The sequence below is a fragment of the Stenella coeruleoalba genome (genome assembly GCF_951394435.1).
Source record: "Stenella coeruleoalba genome assembly, chromosome: 15".
Classification (NCBI taxonomy): Eukaryota; Metazoa; Chordata; class Mammalia; order Artiodactyla; family Delphinidae; genus Stenella; species Stenella coeruleoalba.
In genome coordinates, this window is record NC_137161.1 from 52,372,390 (window position 1) to 52,391,796 (window position 19,407).

The 19,407-nt window shown below is 47.3% G+C and overlaps 1 protein-coding gene across 3 annotated transcripts in view; it reads right to left on the reverse strand.

Moving 5' to 3' along the window:
* ADCY9 (adenylate cyclase 9) overlaps positions 1-19,407 on the reverse strand; it is a 191,649-nt gene that overhangs the window by 897 nt on the left and 171,345 nt on the right. For 2 of the 3 annotated variants that reach the window (XM_079943673.1, XM_079943672.1), the window contains one exon: positions 13,020-18,488. In XM_079943673.1, coding sequence (XP_079799799.1) covers positions 17,297-18,488 — 1,192 coding nt within the window. In that variant the 3' untranslated portion in view covers positions 13,020-17,296. Of the gene's footprint in view, positions 1-13,019; positions 18,489-19,407 lie in introns of those variants that run through there. The other variant, XR_013831460.1, reaches the window with a different exon arrangement.

Here is a 19,407-nt window from a genome sequence, read left to right on the forward strand (position 1 = left end):
TCCCAGAAAACCCAACAGCCAAACACATTTTGGAGTAAGGTGTCATCTTGAAGTTCTAAATACTTAAAATATTTCCTTTTGAGAAACTTGAGTTAGCTTTTGCAAAATGGTCTTTCTCATGTTACCAGTTATTTCTTTTTCTCCCTCCCCATTTTATATTAGGAATTTCTTCAACTAACACTTATTTGCCAGTCTCTGGGTCAGACCCTGGAAATACACAAACAAACAAACAATAAATAGTAGGAAACAGTCCCTACTCCTAGGAAACTCACCATCTAATGGGGAGGAGAAAAGGTATGTAAATAACACCAGCACCATGTGCTTGGGGATGTTATGGAAACGTGTGTTCAGGGGACACATAAAGGAGCAATTCATTAATTTTTAAACTTTGTATTATGAAAAATTTCAAACACAAACAAAAGTAGAAGGAATAGTATAATGAATCTTCTCTGCCTGTCACCCAGTTTACAAAATTATCAACATGTCACCAATCTTGTTTCATCTGTGCCTTGCCACCTTGCTGGTAATTTTTTTTTTTTTACAGTGTTATTGAGGTATGATTATATACCATAAAACTCACCCCCTCTAAATGTACAACTCAATGATTTTTAGTGAGTTAATAGTTGTGCAACCATCATCACAATCCAATTTTAGAACACTTCTACTATACCCCAAATGTCACTCATGATTATTTGCAGTCAATCCTCATTGTCATCCCTAGCCCTCGGCAACCACTGATCTTCCTTCTAGCTCTGTTGACTTGCCTTTTCTGGACTTTTCATATTCATGGAAGTACTGTATATGTGGTCTTTTGTGTCTGGCTTCTTTCACTGAACATCATGTTTTCAAGGTTCATCCGTGTTGTAGTTGTGTCAGTGATTCATTCTTCTTTATGGATGAATAATATTCTATTGTTTGGATGGGCCACATTTTACTTACCCATTATTAATTGATGACACATTTGGGTTATTTTCATTTTTTGGCTTTTATGAATAATGCATCTATGAACAGTCACATTCAAGTAAATGTGTGGACAGATGTTTTCATGTCTCCTTGGTAAGTATCTAGAAGGAGAATTACCGGATATTATGGTATGTTTATGCTTAACATTTTTAAACTCTGCCAAATTTTTTTTTTTCCATAGTGGCTGTACCATTTTAAATTCCCATCAGTAACGTATAATGATTCCAGTTCTCCACATCCTTGCCAACATTTGTTATTTCTTCTTGATTATAGCCATCCTAGTGGGTGTGAAGTGGCACCTAATTGTAGGGGTTTTTTTTTAAGTCTATTTTATTTTATTTATTTATTTTTGGCCGTGCCGCCTGGCTTGCATTTCTTAGTTCCCCAACCAGGGATTGAACCGGCGGCCTCGGCAATGAAAGCACCTAACCACTGGACTGCCGGGGAATTCCCATCTAACTGTAATTTTAATTTACATTTCCCTAATGAATGATAATGTTGAGCACCTTTTCATGTGCTTATTGGCCATTTGCATATTTTTGTTGAAACGTCCATTCAAACCTTTTGTCCATTTTTAAAAATAAACTTTTAATTTTATTATAGCTTTAGAAAAGTTGTGATGAGAGTACAGACTGTCCACATCCTTCACACCCAGTTTCCTCTGTTACTAACATCTGACGTGAGTGAGGTACATTTGTCACAATTAACTAAAGTTCACATTTTGTTCTGCTTTCCTTAGTTTTTACCTGAGGTCCCTTTTCTGTTCCAGGGTTCCATCCAGGACACCATTTAGTTGTCATGTCTCCTCAGGTTCCCCTTGGCTGTGACAATTTCTCAGGTTTTTTTTTTTTTTAACCTTGACTTTTGATAACTTTAGCAGTTTTGAGGAGGACTGGTTGGGTATTTTGTAGAATGTCCCTAACTGGGATATTTCTGGTATTTTTCTCATGATTAGAATGGGGTTATGGGTTTTGAGTGGAATTCCTCAGAGGTAAAGGGCCTGTTTATTCTGCTCCAGGTGACTTAAACAGCAGAAGTTTATTCTCTCACAGTTCCTGAGGCTGGAAGTCTACACTCAAGTTTTCAGCTAGGTTGGTTTCTTCTGAGGCCTCTCTCCTTGGTTTGTAGACTGCCACCTTCTCCCTGTGTCCTCACATGGTTGTCCTTGTGCCTATCTCTGTCCTAACCTTCTCCTCTTATAAGGACACCAGTCATATTGGTTGAGGGCCCATCCCAATGACCCCACGTAACCTTAATCATCTCCTTAAAGATCCTCTCTCCAAATATGTTCACATTATGAGGTACTTGGAGTTAGGACTTCAATATATGAATTTGGGCGGGGGAAACAGGTTAGCCCATAAGAGTGCCATTCTCATCATGTTGAGGGTCCGTGCCATCAACAAGACTTATCACTGTTGACTTAGCACCTTGATCACCTGGCCGAGGTATGTTGGTCAGGTTTCTCTGCTATACAGTTTTCCCTTTCTTTTCCTTTTCCATACTGTGCTCTTTGGAGCAAAATCACGATGTGCAGCCCACACTTAAGAAGTGGGGTTTATATTCTATGAACCTCTTAGGGGTAAATCTTCGTGACTTTCGTTTTGGCAATAGAATCTTAGACATGACACTAAAAGCATAGCAACAAAAGAAAAACTAGATCTATTGGACTTGATCAAAATGAAAAACTATATCAGTGGATATTATCAAGAAAGTGAAAGGACAACCTATAGAGAATGGGAGAAAATAGTTGCAAATTGTATGTCTGATAAGGGTCTAGTATCCAGACTATATAAGGAACATAACAAAAAAAGACAGAACTCTAGCTTTTACAAATAAATGCTGAAACGAAGAACCTTGTGCACAAGGTATTTTGCATGTTTGAGCATATCTGCAGAATAAATTCCCAGAAGGGTGTGTGCTTTTCTAATTTTGACCACTGTTGCCAAATTGCCATCCATTGAGGGTGTACCAGACAGATCCTCAGCAGAATTTATTTCCAAACATGCTCTGACATATGCTAACACTGAAAGAATGCCCAATGCAGTGTTATTCAGCAAAGCTCCAAACTGGAAACAGCCCAGTGACCCTTAGCAAGAGGATGAAGAAATAAATCATGGTTTCCTGATACGATGGAATAATACAAAGCAGTGAAAAAGGACAAAGTTTTGCTACTCAAGAGGTGGAGGAATCTCACAGGCATGTCAGTGCCTGAAAGAAACCAGATGCAAAGCAGTGCTTCCTGTGGGATTCCAGTGAGATGAATCAGCCATGAAGTTGAAAGGAAGACGCAATCTACAATGGTAGAGATCAAAACAGGGGTTCGCCTTGGATGGTTGGGGCTTTGATGACACAGCACAAGATTGTCCACTGAGCTGCTCAAAATGTCCTCTACCTTGATCCGGGTGATAGGCAGGTAGGTATAGAAATACATAAAAACTCACCAAGTTATTTGTGCGTCACTGATGTTACATCTCAATAAAAAGAAAAAAAGGCTTTGTAAAAAATAAGCGCCAATGCTGACGTGCAAACAGCAGGGCCAGGGTAGCAGGGAGTCCTTGGAAAGAAGGGTCGCGCAGCAGGCCCTGTGTCGCTTTGTTCCGTCTTGTCCGGCTGCCAGCTCCAGGTGTCAGGAGGGGGGCTTGCTGCATCTCCGCCGTCCAGGCCACAGCCCCGCAGCTCAAGTGCAGGGGGGCTGCTGTCTTACCACCCTGAGTCACCTCCCCCTGCCCAGACGGGCCCTGCACCAGCTGTGGAGCAGCTGCCTGGTTATTTATAGCCTTGGGCTCCGCATGAAAGGAGCCTCTTTCAGTGGCTCCTTCCTCCTGACTTCAGCTCTGCTCCTGAGTCGCTCTCACCCCACCCCCCACCCCAAGCTTTAATGTTTCTGGGACATTCCAGGTCCCACTGCTGGGCTACATGTCACTGTTGGGGGGGTTCTCCCCTGCAGAGCCGATTCCTGGGGCTCACCTCTCCTGACGTGGCCTCAACTCTCTGAAGGGCTTTTGGATAGGATGAGAGAGCTTATTTCTCACAGACTCAGGCCGGGCCCCAGGGTTTTGGGCCCTCAGCTGCCAGGCTGTCTCTGGGTGAAGGAACAGCCACTAGGAGGCTAAGGAGGGCTCTGTCCCTTCCCAGGAAGTGCGATGGTGGTCCTGGCCTTTCCCCTTCAGGGTCTCCTGGGCCTCTGGCTAAAGAGGTCGCCAGCCCATCCACAGAGCTTCTCCTACGCCTGGTGTAGGCTTCCTGGCCCTGGGCCTCCTCTGCTGGCTGTGTCCAGCGGGAGCTCCAGGGTCCAGGAGAGCTCGTTAGAGGCTAAACCCTCACCCCTCATCCCACCCCTCTTCTGGTGGGGCCTGATGGCAGCGTCCTTCAGGAGCCTTGAGTCTTTTCTCCAAGCCCTGTTAGGCCCAAGTTAGTCTTGTTCCTCTTCTCGGAAAACTAGGATGCTCCTTCCCCTCCCCCCACATTGGAAGGGTGGTGGTGCGGCACCTCGCCAGCTACGGAGGGAACAACCAACTCCAGTGCCTTCCGTGGTTCAGCTTGAAACCGGAACGGGGAGGACCCCCCTGCCCCCAACAAGGTGTTAAACTCCAGCTCTCCTCTGTCACCAGCGGCAGGACACTTACTGCAGGAGACGGGTTCTGAAAACATGATCCAGAAATGCATTTTAAAAATCAAATCCACTTTAAAGGCAGTAAAAGCATTTGCCTGCCTTTTCTCTCGCTCGCTTTCTCCCTTTTTCTTTTCTTTTCTCCCTGCCCCCAACCTTCCCTCTCTCTTTCCTTCCTTTTCTTCTTCCTTCCATCTCTCTCTCTAACCTTCCTTCCTCCCCCCTCCCTTCTTTCCTTCATAAAGTGAAGGATTCCCCTCTAACGGGGCGGGGTGGGGGGTGGGGAGAACAGGTCAGGGAGGCCAGATGCAAGTGGACGTCCCTGGGCTCAAGCTGAGTGATTGATGACCCCAGGAGGTGGGATTGCTCAGTTATGTGGGCTGAGTGGCCAGACTAGCAGGGAAACAGTTTGTTCCAGAGCAGAGGAAGCTCCCTTTCTCCGCTGAGGGTTTTCGGTGGCCTGCATGCAGCTGACCCATCCGGATCCCCCTCAGGCTCAGCCTGTGCAGAGCGCGTGGGGGCCAAGGAGTTATTGGCGGAAACACAAGAGCAAAATTAGCTTTTGTCCTTTGAGTCTGTGGCTGCCTGCCAGCGTCTCCTTCCAATAAGAACACTCTCATTCTCATTCTGGAAGTTTTTGTCAGGTTTATTGCAAACGAAGGGGAAAGCAGACAGAAACAAAGTGACGTTTGCTGAGCTGGAAGGATTGTTTCTAAATCTCTTGTCCAGAGCACACCAATTGCCTTTCCCTGGCACTCGCCTTGGTGAGGGTTTGAACCCACGTCAGAGATGGCCTTGTTTTATGACCAGCCTTGGGTCCCCGTGCTTGCGCGTCTCTGCGTGCATGATGCGTGGGCATATGGCCGATAGATGGTGAGGACGGTGGTAAGCCACCACTGGAAACATATGCAGGACAGATGAGCACTAAATCCACAGGATAATGGAGAATTCTAATGAATTTCACTGGCATCAAATTTTTATGTTCCTGTAAACTTATGAAAGCCATGAAATTAAAATGACTACCTCACAACAGAGCAATTTAATTAAAAAAAGAAAAGAAAGCCCTACAAAAAAGCGAATTGATAAATCAAAACTCAAACGAATACCCTTCTAAAAATGGAGAATGATACCCTTCAATTTTAACATTTGCTCCCAGATCCCTTTGGCTGTGAGAATTTGTTATATAAGGTACTTTCTTGTTTTCCAGAAGAACGTTTCCAGAAGAGCGCAGCCTCGGTGTGTTGGCTGCGTCTCTCCAGGTGGTGATGGACAAGGAATGCCCGGTGTCTGACCACACAGGGAAGGTCTGAGGGGCCACCAGGTGACTATTTCAGTGTCAGGAGAGCCTCCTGGCTGGAAAGGTCCCTTCCAGGGCATGTAAAGGGATACTATTTAACGGGATGCTTTCTTATTTTCACACGAGCTTGATAACTGGAAAAAAAGAGGTGAGCAATGTTTCCTTCGTGGACAAGAACATTTAGCCATCAGGGCATTTGTTAATATGCACATTAAACACCTTTCTCCCCACCCCCCCCACACACACATCACTAGGTTGCTAGAAGGATAAGACTTTTCTCTCTCTAGATGGTTGGGCTGACTTTAAAAACAACAAAAAAGGCAGGTCTCCTCCCAGGAGGAGTGCAGCTTCTCTGTATGGTGTTTGCTAATCAGCTTCACACACCTGTATACCCAACACCAGCTAAAAAAGTCAAGCTCAGCGTCAAGAATTATATACTTCACAGTTGGTGCAGGAAATCTGACCCAAACACACAGGGAAAGACCATTCTATGATTCCTGGGCGCCTCAGCTTGTGGGCTCGTTTTCAGAATATTCTTACAACCCATGGAATTGGCCGTCATGCTTCTAAGTGAAAAGATTGGGAAACTGGGCCAGTGAATAAACACTTACTTTGGATTTGTACTATTGATCAAAAAAAAAAAAAAATCACTGGAAAAAATGAGCCCTTTTCTTCTATTTTGGCTCAAAACAGTCCAAAGAAAACAAGTTTTGGTTCACTCCTGTCCATGAGCTCAGCTCAGGGTTGAACAAACTCCAGTGAAATCACGGAGAAGGCTTGCCACTCCCCCATCCATGTTTCTTAGCAGGGAGGCCTCTCCGGCCCTTTCAGCGTTGGGAGAGACCCTCAGGGAGGGGGGCTCCTTTGCCCTCTTTCTCTACTTGCCTGTCTGCACACATTCTGCTGGAGGAAAGGAGGTACTGAACCTTCTGATCCCAAGAGTACACTCGAGGTCCTGAACATTTGCAGCTGCTCTCTGTTCTGAACACTTCTTTTCAAGCTAAAGCAAGCTGACAGAGGCCCGGCGGGAGGCAGGCTGGGCGCAGGCTGCAGCACCTTCTTCCCGAAATGCCTGCATCTGGATTAAAATGCAACGACCAGCTTGCGACCCCTTGGGCTGCACGGTGAACCCACACACCATGAGCTCTGTGAGTGGCGCTGCCTTAGAGAGGTCTCAGGAGTCTCGCAGATAAATTCAGTTTCTGGTTGATAATTTATAGTCAGCACATCTTCCACTTGAAATTGTGCCATGCCCAGAATAAACAAACAACAAGATTTGAGTTAATTATACTGTATTTTGAATTATTTCCCCAGCTTCTCTGGATCTGTAGCGTGACGTTTTCTCCGATACAGTAAAACATTTTAATGTACAACAGATTACAAGGTCTGTAGTGATGAATTAAAGATAATGGGCTTTTTATCTATATACAGATACAGCTTAATAGTTCACAGATACAATTCTTCCTGTTTTGGGTTGTTGACAGAACATAAGCAGTTTCTTACATATGTTTAAAATTTACAATTAGGCTCCTTCCCTTTATCTGAAAGAAAACGGAGTTCCCCTCTCAGCAGTGCTTTCATCTTGTGGAAAAGAGGTGATGGGAAAGTGCAGATGAGAAGAAGGTTGGAGGGGAGGAAAGGAAGAACCACGAGCAGTTTCTAGAAAACATGACGATTAAAAAAGGAAACTATCCATGCTTCTGCAACGGAAAGCTGATTTACACTTTTCCGTGATTGCTTTCTGTATTCCATGACAAGCAAGGGGCCACGTGTAAGAACGACCATTCTAGGATGGAGCATGCAACCACCCATGGCCAAAACGCTGCTGGAACAAACCATTGTTGCCCCTTCGTGGTGATGCAACACCGAAAACAAGGAAAACACGCTCTGGCGACCTGTCAGGACAAAGCTGTCAGGATGGGGTGATGCTGACCTGTTGCGTTACATCACAGCTCGGGAGCCTCACAGAACTGGTTTTGGTATGAAGATAAGTGCATGGATTGAGACGGTGGACATTGATGTTAGTAACTGGATCATCTCAGGGATGGCTCCATCCTGTAACGCTGTCTGTTACAAACCATGAAAACGACACAGGGTTTCCTAGAGGATGTTAAGGCTCTCGGTTTTTCACTGGTGCTCATTGTGTGTTATTGGTTCTTCGGTTGGATGCGGTAGAGTGAAGAGGGTGTGCCCGTGGAGGCCCTGTCTGGCACACCCCGTCCAATGGCTTACGATGCAGCTGCAGTGGTGGCACACAAGGGGCCAGGCCCCTGCTGCGTTAGGTCACTGAACGCTGGAGACCCCACTTTGCCGACATCCACTTTTCTGGGTGTTCCCAGCTGGTCCTCTGCTCTGTCCCTGACCTCCCCCAAGTCCAAGGACCGCTTTAGAGACCCCAGGACCATTGGTGGGATTGGCAGGGGTCTCTGTTTGGCTTCCACGCTGGTCTGAGAGTCTGGCTCACTGCTGCCTGGGCCAGCCCAGGACTGGATGGATGAAGAGCCTCTTTGTGAGTCTGGATCAGGCCCAAAGTCCCAGCTCGCTGCTCTGGCAGCTTCTTGAGGCTAAACCCAGAAGGGACTTGCAGACGATCTTCTGAAGGGTAGTGGGTGCCACAGGCTTGCCCAGGACTTGGTGGCAGTTTATGGTGAGGGTTTTGGAGTGTCTCAAGCGGGGCCAGTGCATGAGGCTGCCTTCCTGCACTTCAGAGGGAAGAGAGGGAGGAAGGCCAGTCTCCTCTTGGCTGCCAGACTGTCTCGGGCACATGGGACGGTCACGCTGGCACTACAGAGCTCCTGCCAGAGGTCATCCATGGGGCTGTTGCTACGGGAACAGATGCGGGACGTCTTGTGTTTGAGTCGGTGACAGGAACCACCAGTCAGGAACACAGGCAAACTCTTTTGGAGTCCCAGTAACTACTGAATGGCTAGTTCACAAGAATATGCTAGGTTTTCCCTCAAAGCATGCAGGTCTGTTCCTATTGTAATTCTGCCAACAAAACAGACAGTGGCAGAAGATGAGGACATTTGGAAATGAGATGCTGAAGGGATTGAAGCAGCCCATTGTATTGGCTGCATAAGAAAAGTGAACTGAAGAATTTGGATCACTATCCATGTGATTCATGCAATAAATTCATTTTGTCTCATTTGAAATATTTTAGGCAAAAGGATGCTTTTATCCTAAATTATCTGGATAAGTGCTTCAAATCTCTTTTTTTTTCCCAAAAAGTTTTACCTTATCTTCTTAGATTTAGGCTTTAGTTGAATTAATTTCCTGAAAGTTCACATAAATCACATTCTTCAATATTAAAAAACCAACCAACCAACCAAATCCAAAAGCTCTCCAGGTACTACAGTAGATTAGGATCTTTAGAAGTCTCTGGAAGTCCTTGATTGAAATTTTTGGAAAGTACAACCTGTCATGCAATTAACAATAGAAATAGGAGACCAAGGGCAACATTTAGCCACGTTCTTCTGTGCTAACACTCTAGATGTATCTGTGATGCCATCAGAAGTCTTTACTCTTGAGGAAGAAGAGATATCACTCCAGCAAATCAGAATTACAAAAGAAAAGTTCCACCAACTCACCATGTTATAAGATTTGCTTCTAAACTATTGGCTTCCTTGCTCCTTTGTAGTCAACAAAGTCGTTTTTTTGCCCAAGGTCCCCAAATTGGCATAGAAATTGTGAATTATGTTTTATGATATTTCAAGTTAAATGGCCAAAAAATATTTAGTTTTTTCTTTCCCCTCTAATACTTCCCTGAAATTCTGGAGATGTGCAGATATACAAGGGCATTTTAAAAACAACTTAACATTACACATAATAACAAATTTATTGTGTAATCAACAGTTGGGGAAAAAAACGGATCTTGTGTTCAAGGTACCTGATCTAGTTCTGCTACATTAGCAGGACGCACAGGACACCAACATAATCTGTGTTTTATACAGATCTTTCCCAAGGCACCGATGTGTTGCAAACTTGGCCTCAATTCCCTGATGGTCTTGGTTAGCCGATGGACACAAGTCCATATAGACACTTGAATAATCTGAAAACTTTTCCATTCTAAGCAGACACTAGACAATACCTTAAACATTCCACACACAATTCAAGTATCCCGTCTTACAAAAGAAGGGGAGAGGGAGAGAAGGGGAGACGGATTTACCTTGTCAGTCACTTGCTGACCTACTGTCTAATCTCACCATTTAAATGCACCATGTCTCATCCCACCACCTGGATTCTTTGTTCTTTTCTTGCAAAGGAAGGGGGGGCAAGCCATGAGATGGTCTGGACTGGCAGCATGCTCTGTCTCTGGCTGTGCAGCTGGGAATCACTGGCAATGACTGGCTGAGGGGGGCAAGCCGCTCAGCTACGCTGAACCTGAACTTTCGAATCTGTTGGACAGGAAAAACCACCTCTGCCTTCGGTGAGGCATCATGAGGACAGAAAGGGTTCCAGGTGTCTTGAGTTCCTTGGCAGAAAACTATCATATAATGGGAGGCTGCCTTATGTGTAGAGGCACATTTGCATGTGTGAGAACTGAATTTCACAGCTAAAGAGTTACTTTCTTTAAATCAATAAAGTGCCCGCTCGCCGCGTTGCCATAGGTTTATCTGTACTCCTGAAGTTTGGGAGTGAGGTAACACAGCACTGAAACCTACTTGGGAGGTCAAAGGTGGTGGTGGAATGCAGGTGGTGGCCGCAGGTAGAGAAGAGGAGTGGCCTTCCATGAGACGGGGAGACCAGAGCTGGGGACCTCAGAGGGTGGGAACCTGGCAGGATTCGAGACGGATGCCTTGGGTGCGAGGCTGTCTATGCCATGGGACTCCAAGGGGAGCGTGTGAGGCCATGTCACCCCCATTCTGCTCCTTTCCCTGGAATCACATGGACAAGTCCAAACAATTCCCCCTTTCTGCTATCAGTCCTCGCCCTGTCAACCTAGAGGGCAAGAATTTTGTTTGCTGAGAAGATCAAGAAGCCCAGAGGAGGGCTTCCCTGGTGGCGCAGTGGTTGAGAGTTTGCCTACCAATGCAGGGGACACGGGTTCGTGCCCCGGTTTGGGAGGATCCCACATGCCGCGGAGCGGCTGGGCCCGTGAGCCATGGCCGCTGAGCCTGCGCGTCCGGAGCCTGTGCTCCGCAATGGGAGAGGCCACAACAGTGAGACACCCGCGTACAGCAAAAAAAAAAAAGCCCAGAGGAAGACAGAGAAAGAGCAGCTCTGAGAAGACTGTAGCCTGCTGGAGGTCACTTGGAAGGAGGTGGGGTCAGCAGAGGCTCTAGTCCTCCAACCCCTTGCAATTCTGGGGGTGGGTGGTGGCGTGGGGGGGGCAGGGAGACCTTTCACTGGGGGTGTGGTTCCTGAAAGGCCACCACCGGCCCCGTCAGTCCAAGCCAGTGCCTTGTTCTGCTCAGCTCTGAGACCCTCGAGCTGGGACCCCAGTCGCCATCAGGATTGTTTTAAAAATAAAATATATGACCATGTGGAGTGGCCCCTCTCTCAGGGAGGGACCAACACAATATTGGTGCAGTTGTTTTCCCTGAATGGTCCTCATCTGTTGCTCTTTCTTGAAAGACTGAATATTCCATAAGACCATAACACAAAGATCATCTCTGATGGGGTACAGATGACACTAAGGTGCCACCATTTAAAAATGTCAGCAAGGGTCTTCCCTGGTGGCGCAGTGGTTGAGAATCTGCCTGCCAGTGCAGGGGACACGGGTTCGAGCCCTGGTCTGGGAAGATCCCACATGCTGCGGAGCAACTGGGCCCGTGAGCCACAACTACTGAGCCTGCGCGTCTGGAGAGGCCGCGATAGTGAGAGGCCCGCGCACCTTGATGAAGAGTGGCCCCCGCTTGCCGTATCTGGAGAAAGCCCTCGCACAGAAACGAAGACCCAAAACAGCCAAAAATAAATAAATAAATAAATTTTAAAAATAAAAATGTCAGCAAGGAGAGGGATGTCTAAAAATTCCCTTCTGTTTCCTGGTGGGACTCCTAACAGGAGAGCCGTCGGGAAAAACAGTGACTAATCACAGGTGCTCCTCAAATATTCTCAAGTATCACAGCACTGTCACCACCTAAGTGAAAGGAGCTTTGGCACATAGTAGGGTACTCAGTAAAACACTGTCTGATCGTTATTTATCTGTTGGGAAAGAATCTGATGAACTTTGTCTTTATATTGAAAAGTTCTTTGAGTGCCTCTTCAGATGTACTTAGGTAACTCACACATTAAAGTCTAAAATATAATTGGATTGGAAATGCATATATAAACAAGCAGCATTAACCTGTTTAATCACGTTTCCAGTAGAGAGTCCAGAAGTGCTTGGAAACCTCACCTGCAGATACTTATAATTAAAAATCACCATTCCTCCTGTTATTGTAGATCATGGGTATTGGATTTGGATCCAGGAACATGAAGTGGATTTTTAAATTTTTATTTATTTATTTTTTGCGGTATGTGGGCCTCTCACTGTTGTGGCCTCTCCCGTTGTGGAGCACAGGTTCCGGACGCGCAGGCTCAGCGGCCATGGCTCACGGGCCTAGCTGCTCCGCGGCATGTGGGATCTTCCCGGACAGGGGCACGAACCCGTGTCCCCTGCATCGGCAGGCAGACTCTCAACCACTGCGCCACCAGGGAAGCCCACGAAGTGGGTTTATTTTGATGTGCATTTTTTTTTCTGGATGAAGGAGCCACAACTTTCATCAAATTATCAAAGGCTTTGCGAGCCCAAAAAAACGTTAGGAATCGCTGCTGCTGATGACTGAGGTTTCGGGAGGCACTCAGATTGCTCAATACCTGATTGCGTAATTTCTTTCTCTTTCCAACTTTCAGGCCCAGAAGGGATGTGAGAATTCCCCACGCTTAAGTTATTCTGACATACAGTAACAACTCTTTGGAGTCGTGTTATTTAAAAACCAATTTTTACAAAGGAACAGTATAAAAATAGACACTTGGGAAGGTTTTGAGTTTACGCCTACATGGTGTGCAACTCTGTACTTTTTCTTAATCACTTCCTCTCACTTATCTCCTGCCCCAGTTAGCTTCCTCTCCCTGGTACTTGGGATCCATCCCAGGCGGCCACAACGACAGATTCCCACAGCAGAGAAAAGCAACCACGTGTGAAAGAGATTTTAGATAAAAGTAGATAACTCGTCTCCAGCCCCTGCAGAGGTCAAGTGAATACCATGTGATCACCACACTAAACGACACCTTTGGACTACCTGGTGGGGCCCAAAGCCCCAGTTAAACAGAGACACTTATCAGGCATGATATTCCAAGAGCTCAGAGATCAATTCCCAAGAAACCAGAGAAAAGGCCAGCCCTCTATTTGGGTAAGGTCGATTCTTCATTACACTTATTTTAAAACTCTCCCTAATATGAGAGTGAAAAGATTAAAAAAAAAAAAGAATAGATGAAAGAGAAGCCATAAATGATAAGTCCTGAGGTTTACTGCAAAAATTAGAGGCTGCCTTTCTAGACTGTTTGAGAAACCCCCCAAAGTCCCTGGGGTGTCCTTTCTACTAGAGAAACGCAACAAAGACAAATAGTCCCTTACCTCCGGAAGGTTCCTAGGAATGCCTGCAGCGCGGACTCAGAGGAAAGAGCACCCTCGTCAACAAGCAGTGTCCTCACAGGTACCAGGCTCCAGTGGAGGATCACCTAGAAGCTGGATCCCTCTGATCTGATGAGCAAGGCCTGGGGCCACATCTGCATCCCCTTTGCTGAGTCGAAAAGAGGGTCCTGTGCTTTGAAGTTGCACATTAATACTGAACTCTCCAGGAAAAACCCTGGGGGAAGAGGCTCTAACCCCCTAGCAGAGCCAGCATTTGGCTCCAGGTTTGGAGGTGCTGTGAGCCCCTATGACATGTAAAATGGCATGTGTGATTTTTGGCAAAGACGCTCTGTGACTTTAAACAGATTCCGAAATGGGTTTGTGACTTCCCCATGATACAGGCACCCCAGGACTCTGTAAGGAAGAGGCTATGCAGGCACATCTTTTCAGAAAACTTACTTCATCTTCTCAGTCAGTTGCTGAAGATATTGCGGGAAAAACTATTTAGAAGGTCTAAAAAAATCAGGATGTGGTCGCAAGCAAAATTTGTCCTGCAACCTGCTTCTGTTCCATGTAAAAATAAATAATTCTCAACCAAAGTTCACTGTAGCAAATGTGTCCATTTAAAACACACACACACACACATACACACACAATAAGAGTTTTTAGTTGCCCTGTTTTCAAAGTCACGATGTAAAAGACCTGCAAAGCTTCCTATTTCAGCCACAAATGGCAGGGAAAAAGGAGCGCCCTAATCTCGGAAGTGGTAACGATCTTGTCGATGAGGAAATACCAGGCATCAAATATTGAGATTTTAGAGTATTTTAATGTCCATTTCTTCAGTGGGTGCATTTTGAAACTATTAGGATTAACAACTTAAAAAGCGTAGAGCAAAGGAAAGATGGAGAACGCAAACAATTGGTTCTCGCAGATTTAATTTTCATATTCTAGGCATGACGTGATTTTTCGAAACCACCACCAAAAAGTGCTTACTTCAAAAGTCTAGAAATGCAAACGCGGACAGATCTTTGGAAACTACAAATCACTACAGCCCACATAATGGGGAAGCACGCGGCCCTTTGGCTCTCAATGTCAAGTGCAAATGTGCAGGTGTCTCCACAGCACAGTCAGGGTAACGGAGCCGTGAGCAGCCTCCAAGCTCTGTGAGGGTTTCATAACTGATGCTCTGCATTTGTTTGCATTGGATGCAATTATTTGTGTTTGTTTATATATATTTATACATATATAATTTGATCTGACCTGAGGCCAAGAAGAACTAGCAATTGCAACTCAAAGCAACTATTTACACACATTCAATTCTGAAGTATTGCTTCCTGCCCTAAGTTCACAGGAGGTATTGCCGCTCTGAAGAACGCCTCCACCTAATCGGAAGCGCTTGAACCCGCTGCTCAGAAGCCTGTCTTCAGCCACCGTCTGCTCAATGCCCACGGAGTCAGAGGCCTGGCGCTGCGGGTGCAGGCACTCCGTGGTTCTGTGCTGAGGTATGCTTCCAAGCAGGGGCTGGGAAGGACCTGGGTCACTGGTGGCCCAAAGAGAACATCTGTACTGGCTGCTTAGGAAGGCTCGCTCGGGGTGTTTTTTTAAAGACAATTTAAACCGTCCACAAAGGCTTCCATTTGCACAATGTTGAACTGGACAGGTGGACGTCACCACTCTCTCCCTGCGTCCGCAGCCTCTTGGCTTCCCAGGAATCGCAGGAGAGGAAGGGAAAAAAAAAAAGTTTGATAGGGAGGAAGCGTGTGCAGAGATGAACTCTGTGGAGCATGTTTTGAGTGGAACAGCAGAGACACGGGGAACAGCAGGAAGCACCCAGGCCCCTAGCCGCCACCAAAGCTGCAGAGCCTGGAGCCAGATGGTGGAGGGCGAGGCCCACACTCAACACACGTCTTAATACTGATGGAAGGAACCCCTGATATGCCCACAAGCCTGACAGACAAGGAGAGCATCAGGTAGTGTTTTTCAGAAAAAATAAAATCTCTGCAGGATTTTATAAGAATACATTCTTTAGAAGAGGTAATGTCACAGTCATCCTTTCTCTATTTCTCTAGCATTGGAAGACCAACAATCTGACAGTAAAACCTGAAGGCAAATCTCCCTGGACATGGAGATCCTGGCTACAACCGTACTGCTGGGGTCTGTGCCATGCATGTCCCTGGGGAGCTGGGGGACCAGAATCAATACTTCATGATGCCGGGAAGGGCAGATTCTGTACGTATTTGGTGAGGAGTGATAACAAGACTTAATGCAGATGTGAAATCTACATAGAGATTTACCAGTGAAAAGAAAATACACAGGGCACATCGGAAAAGACCTTACACAGAGCAGGAGCCAGTCCTCAAATATCCCATGAGCTGCAGCCACCTTAAGAATGAGGTGTCATATGACTATGACAGGGCAACTCTGGCCTGAGTTCAATCCTACATAAACTTCAGACTCAATGTGGCAAAACGGTAATTACAAGCAGGATTAGCAACAAAGGGCACAGAAGCAATTTCCTTGGGTTTTCTGTACTTCCCCGGTTCCATACCTCATTTCCATCCAGACGATTCTGTCCCTACTTCCAGGGTAAGAGCTCCATTTAAATAGGGCTGGGATCCACTCACCAGGCTCAACCCCACCACAAATGGGTCCTGCACAGGCTGAGAAAAGGAAAGGATGGAGCAGCTTTCTGAATGTGGAAGCCAAGCGCTGCCCGCGGCCATGGTGCTCTGCCCAGAACTGCTTCACAGCGAGCCGGTTCTGATCCCACCCCTGTCGTGAGCAGACCCCCTGGGTGGGGAGCAGGAGGAGGGCTTTTGCTTTAAAAGTGGTGGCCGAGGGCTTCCCCGACCCAGAGTGTGCAGGCCGTGCCCAGTGGGGTCCTGCTCAGCCCCTGGCGGGGGAGGCGGCCCAGAGTAGCTGAAGCACTAACGGACACCTTCTCATCCTTCTGCTGTGCCCTCTGTGACCACACCCCGCCCCCTCAGCCTACTGCCCTTCCCCAGACAGAATGACCCGGCAACCCTCCCCAAGACACACACGTTTCCTGATAAATAAATAAATAAATAAATGCAACCCTTGGATGTTTATTTTGCGTTTCCTCTCAGTTGAGTCAGCTTCCAAGACAAGCCCCTCCGCTCCAGCTGGAAGACCCCTTGGGGCGGGAGCAGAATGAAAAAGGGCTTTTAGATACCTGAGGCCTGGGTTCATGAGCTGTGAGGCCGGTAAGCATTTGGAATCTCGGCCTGCACGAGGAGGAAGCCCTAAAGCTGCTGGGTGTGGGGGGCGGTGGGTGCAGCCACAGCCCCTGAGGGCCCGGCTGGCCTGGAAGGCGCATGTCAGGGGACACCGGTGTCCTGGCTGATGGCCCTCTACGGTCCTCAGCCTGCACCCCCCCAGCATCCCCGCCCAGTGAGTTACTGGCACTTGATCTCAGATTCATGAATGCAAGTGTGTGTGCGTCTATGTGTTTACATAGAAAGGTCAGGTCACTGGAAAAACACTAGTACGTATACAGAAAAAAAACCTCAAAAACATTGTATTAGCAAAAAAAAAAAGTGTCTCGTGAGAAAAAGCAATAAAAATAATATTTTAACCACAGCTTCTGTTTTAACGTCCACCACCACCCAGCGCCACACCCTGGCCGCACCTTCCCTGGACTCCAGGCCGCGCCAGCCCCTGAAGGCACTTGTTCTCCACACTGCCAAATGGTCACACCAAGGGGGAAGAGGAAAAAAACGGATGAAGATGAACCCTGAATAACTGTGATCCACACAGAAGTTAGGGCTGCAACGACCACAGGACACCACGTCCGGGGACAGGAACTGTGGAACCTGGACGGACAGAGCACCGCGGGCGGCGCTGGGCCGCATCATGCCCTCTTTGAGACGTTGAGCTTGGTGAGTTCATTGGCTTCCTCCACCCCTGCTTCTTCACAGTCGCTTTTCTCTATGGCTTTGCTGAACCTACACCTTTCTTCGGCTTTGATGGGCTCCTTCCAGGGTTTCTTAGAAGACGGGTGAGTGTCCCTGGCCTGTGTGTTGTTCTCGGAGCCCAGGGACACCTGGTCTGGGTTCTGTACGGAAGGCACCAGGTTGGTGATCTCGTCCGTGGGGGAGCGTCCGATGCTGCCGTCCACCTGGACTCGGATGTCGGGGGAGATGGAGAGCTGGTGCTGCGGCACCATCCCGTTGTCTGTGCACTTGGGGTACAGGTAGGTCTTCATCTGGCCTTTGCCCTTGACGTTCACCGTCCCTCTGTAGTCGAAGTCGTAGCCCATCTTGCTCAGGACGCGGTAGCTTTCCTCGCTGACCTGGATGCGGCACTCCACCCCCGTGGTGTCCATCCTGCTGGCGATGTTGACCGTGTCTCCCCAGATGTCGTACAGCAGCTTGGTGGTGCCAATGACGCCTGCCGTCAGGGGCCCATGGTTGAAGCCCACCCTGAGCTTGAAGTTGAACCAGAGCATGTTATTGTTGAAGTCGTCCACCACGCGCATCATTTCCTTGGCGAACTCAAACAGGATCTGCAGGTGCTCCTGCGGGTGGCTGCCGTCACGGCACTGTGTGGCGTTCAGCCCCGACGCGGCCATGTATGTGGCCCCGATGGTCTTGATCTTCTCAATGCTGCTGTAGTCCGGCTTGCTCAGGAGCTCGTCGAAGTCCCCGATCAGCTCGTTGAGGACCCGGTAGCACTCCTTGCCGCCCTCGTAGTTCTCCTCATAGAACTCGCTGAAGTTGACGATGCTGGCGAAGATGACTCCTCCGTTGTCGTGGTTCTTCGAGTAGGTCTGGGAGACCTTCAGCTGCTCGGCCACGTGGTAGGGGATGATGTTTCTCAGCAGCCAGTCGGCCTGGTCCCTCATGCTCTGGATCTTAGTGCGGTGCAGGTCCGCCTCCACGTCCCCGTGGTAGTGTAGGCGGTAGCTGACTTCGAATTCTCGATTCAGGAACCAGACCAACAAGAGCAGGAGAAAGAAGACAAGAATCACCTCCTGGCCGATCAGGCTGGCTGGGCTCCTGCTGTCGTGCGGCAGCGAGGCGTTGCACGGATTCCTCTTGGAGCTGGAGAGGAAAGAGAGGACAAAGGATGTGCCTTCTGAAATGCATCTTTAAGGGAAAGGTTACTGCCCAGTGCTTCCAGGTTCTGAACCAGCCCAGCTAACCAGCATCCTGCACAGAGTTTTGTGCAGCTCAAACCTTCAACCACCTGCAGCTGCAGAGTGACCTGTTTCTGTTTAGAAAGATGTGGCGTGATAAAGAGTCACTCTTGTAAGATTCCTGTAATGAGTGCTTTGTACTTGCTTTGTTTTTCAGAAGTCTTTAGCTCCTTGATTTTTAAAATCTTTTCTTTTTTCCCAACTTTTTATTTTGAAAAATCTCAACCTTACAAAAAGGTTAAGAGACTGGCAAAACAAACATTTGTATACCCTTCTCCTGGATGCAACAATTGCCAACATTGTGCTACTCTGCTGTTTCCCTCTGTCAACACAAACTGCACACGCGCACACACACTCACACAGGCATACTTTGCTGAACAGTCTGAAAGTAACCTGCCACTTCAATCCTGAAGAGTTCAGTACGAATCTCCTAAGAAAAAGGACGTCTCCCTATGGAATCACACCACCACTGTCACACCCAAGAAATTTCACGTCCTCTGATACACTCTGATATAATTCCCCTGCCCCCTCCCTCCCACCCGCCCTGGGGTTAGTTCTGTTTTGCCAAAGTCATTTAAGATAACTTAACCATTTTTAAAAATAATATAAAATGTATACTTTTAAGAGTAACACACTGTAAGAAACTCAAACAGTATAAACAATGGAAAATAACTGTCTTTCCTATGAGGTAACCTTTCTGTTGCGCACTATTCTAACACACGGCTGTGCTGTAACAACCAGTCCCCTGCAGAGGGCGATCAGCTGTGTCCATCTTTGACTACTAGGAACGAGGTTACAGTGCATATTCCCGAGTGTCTTTGTGC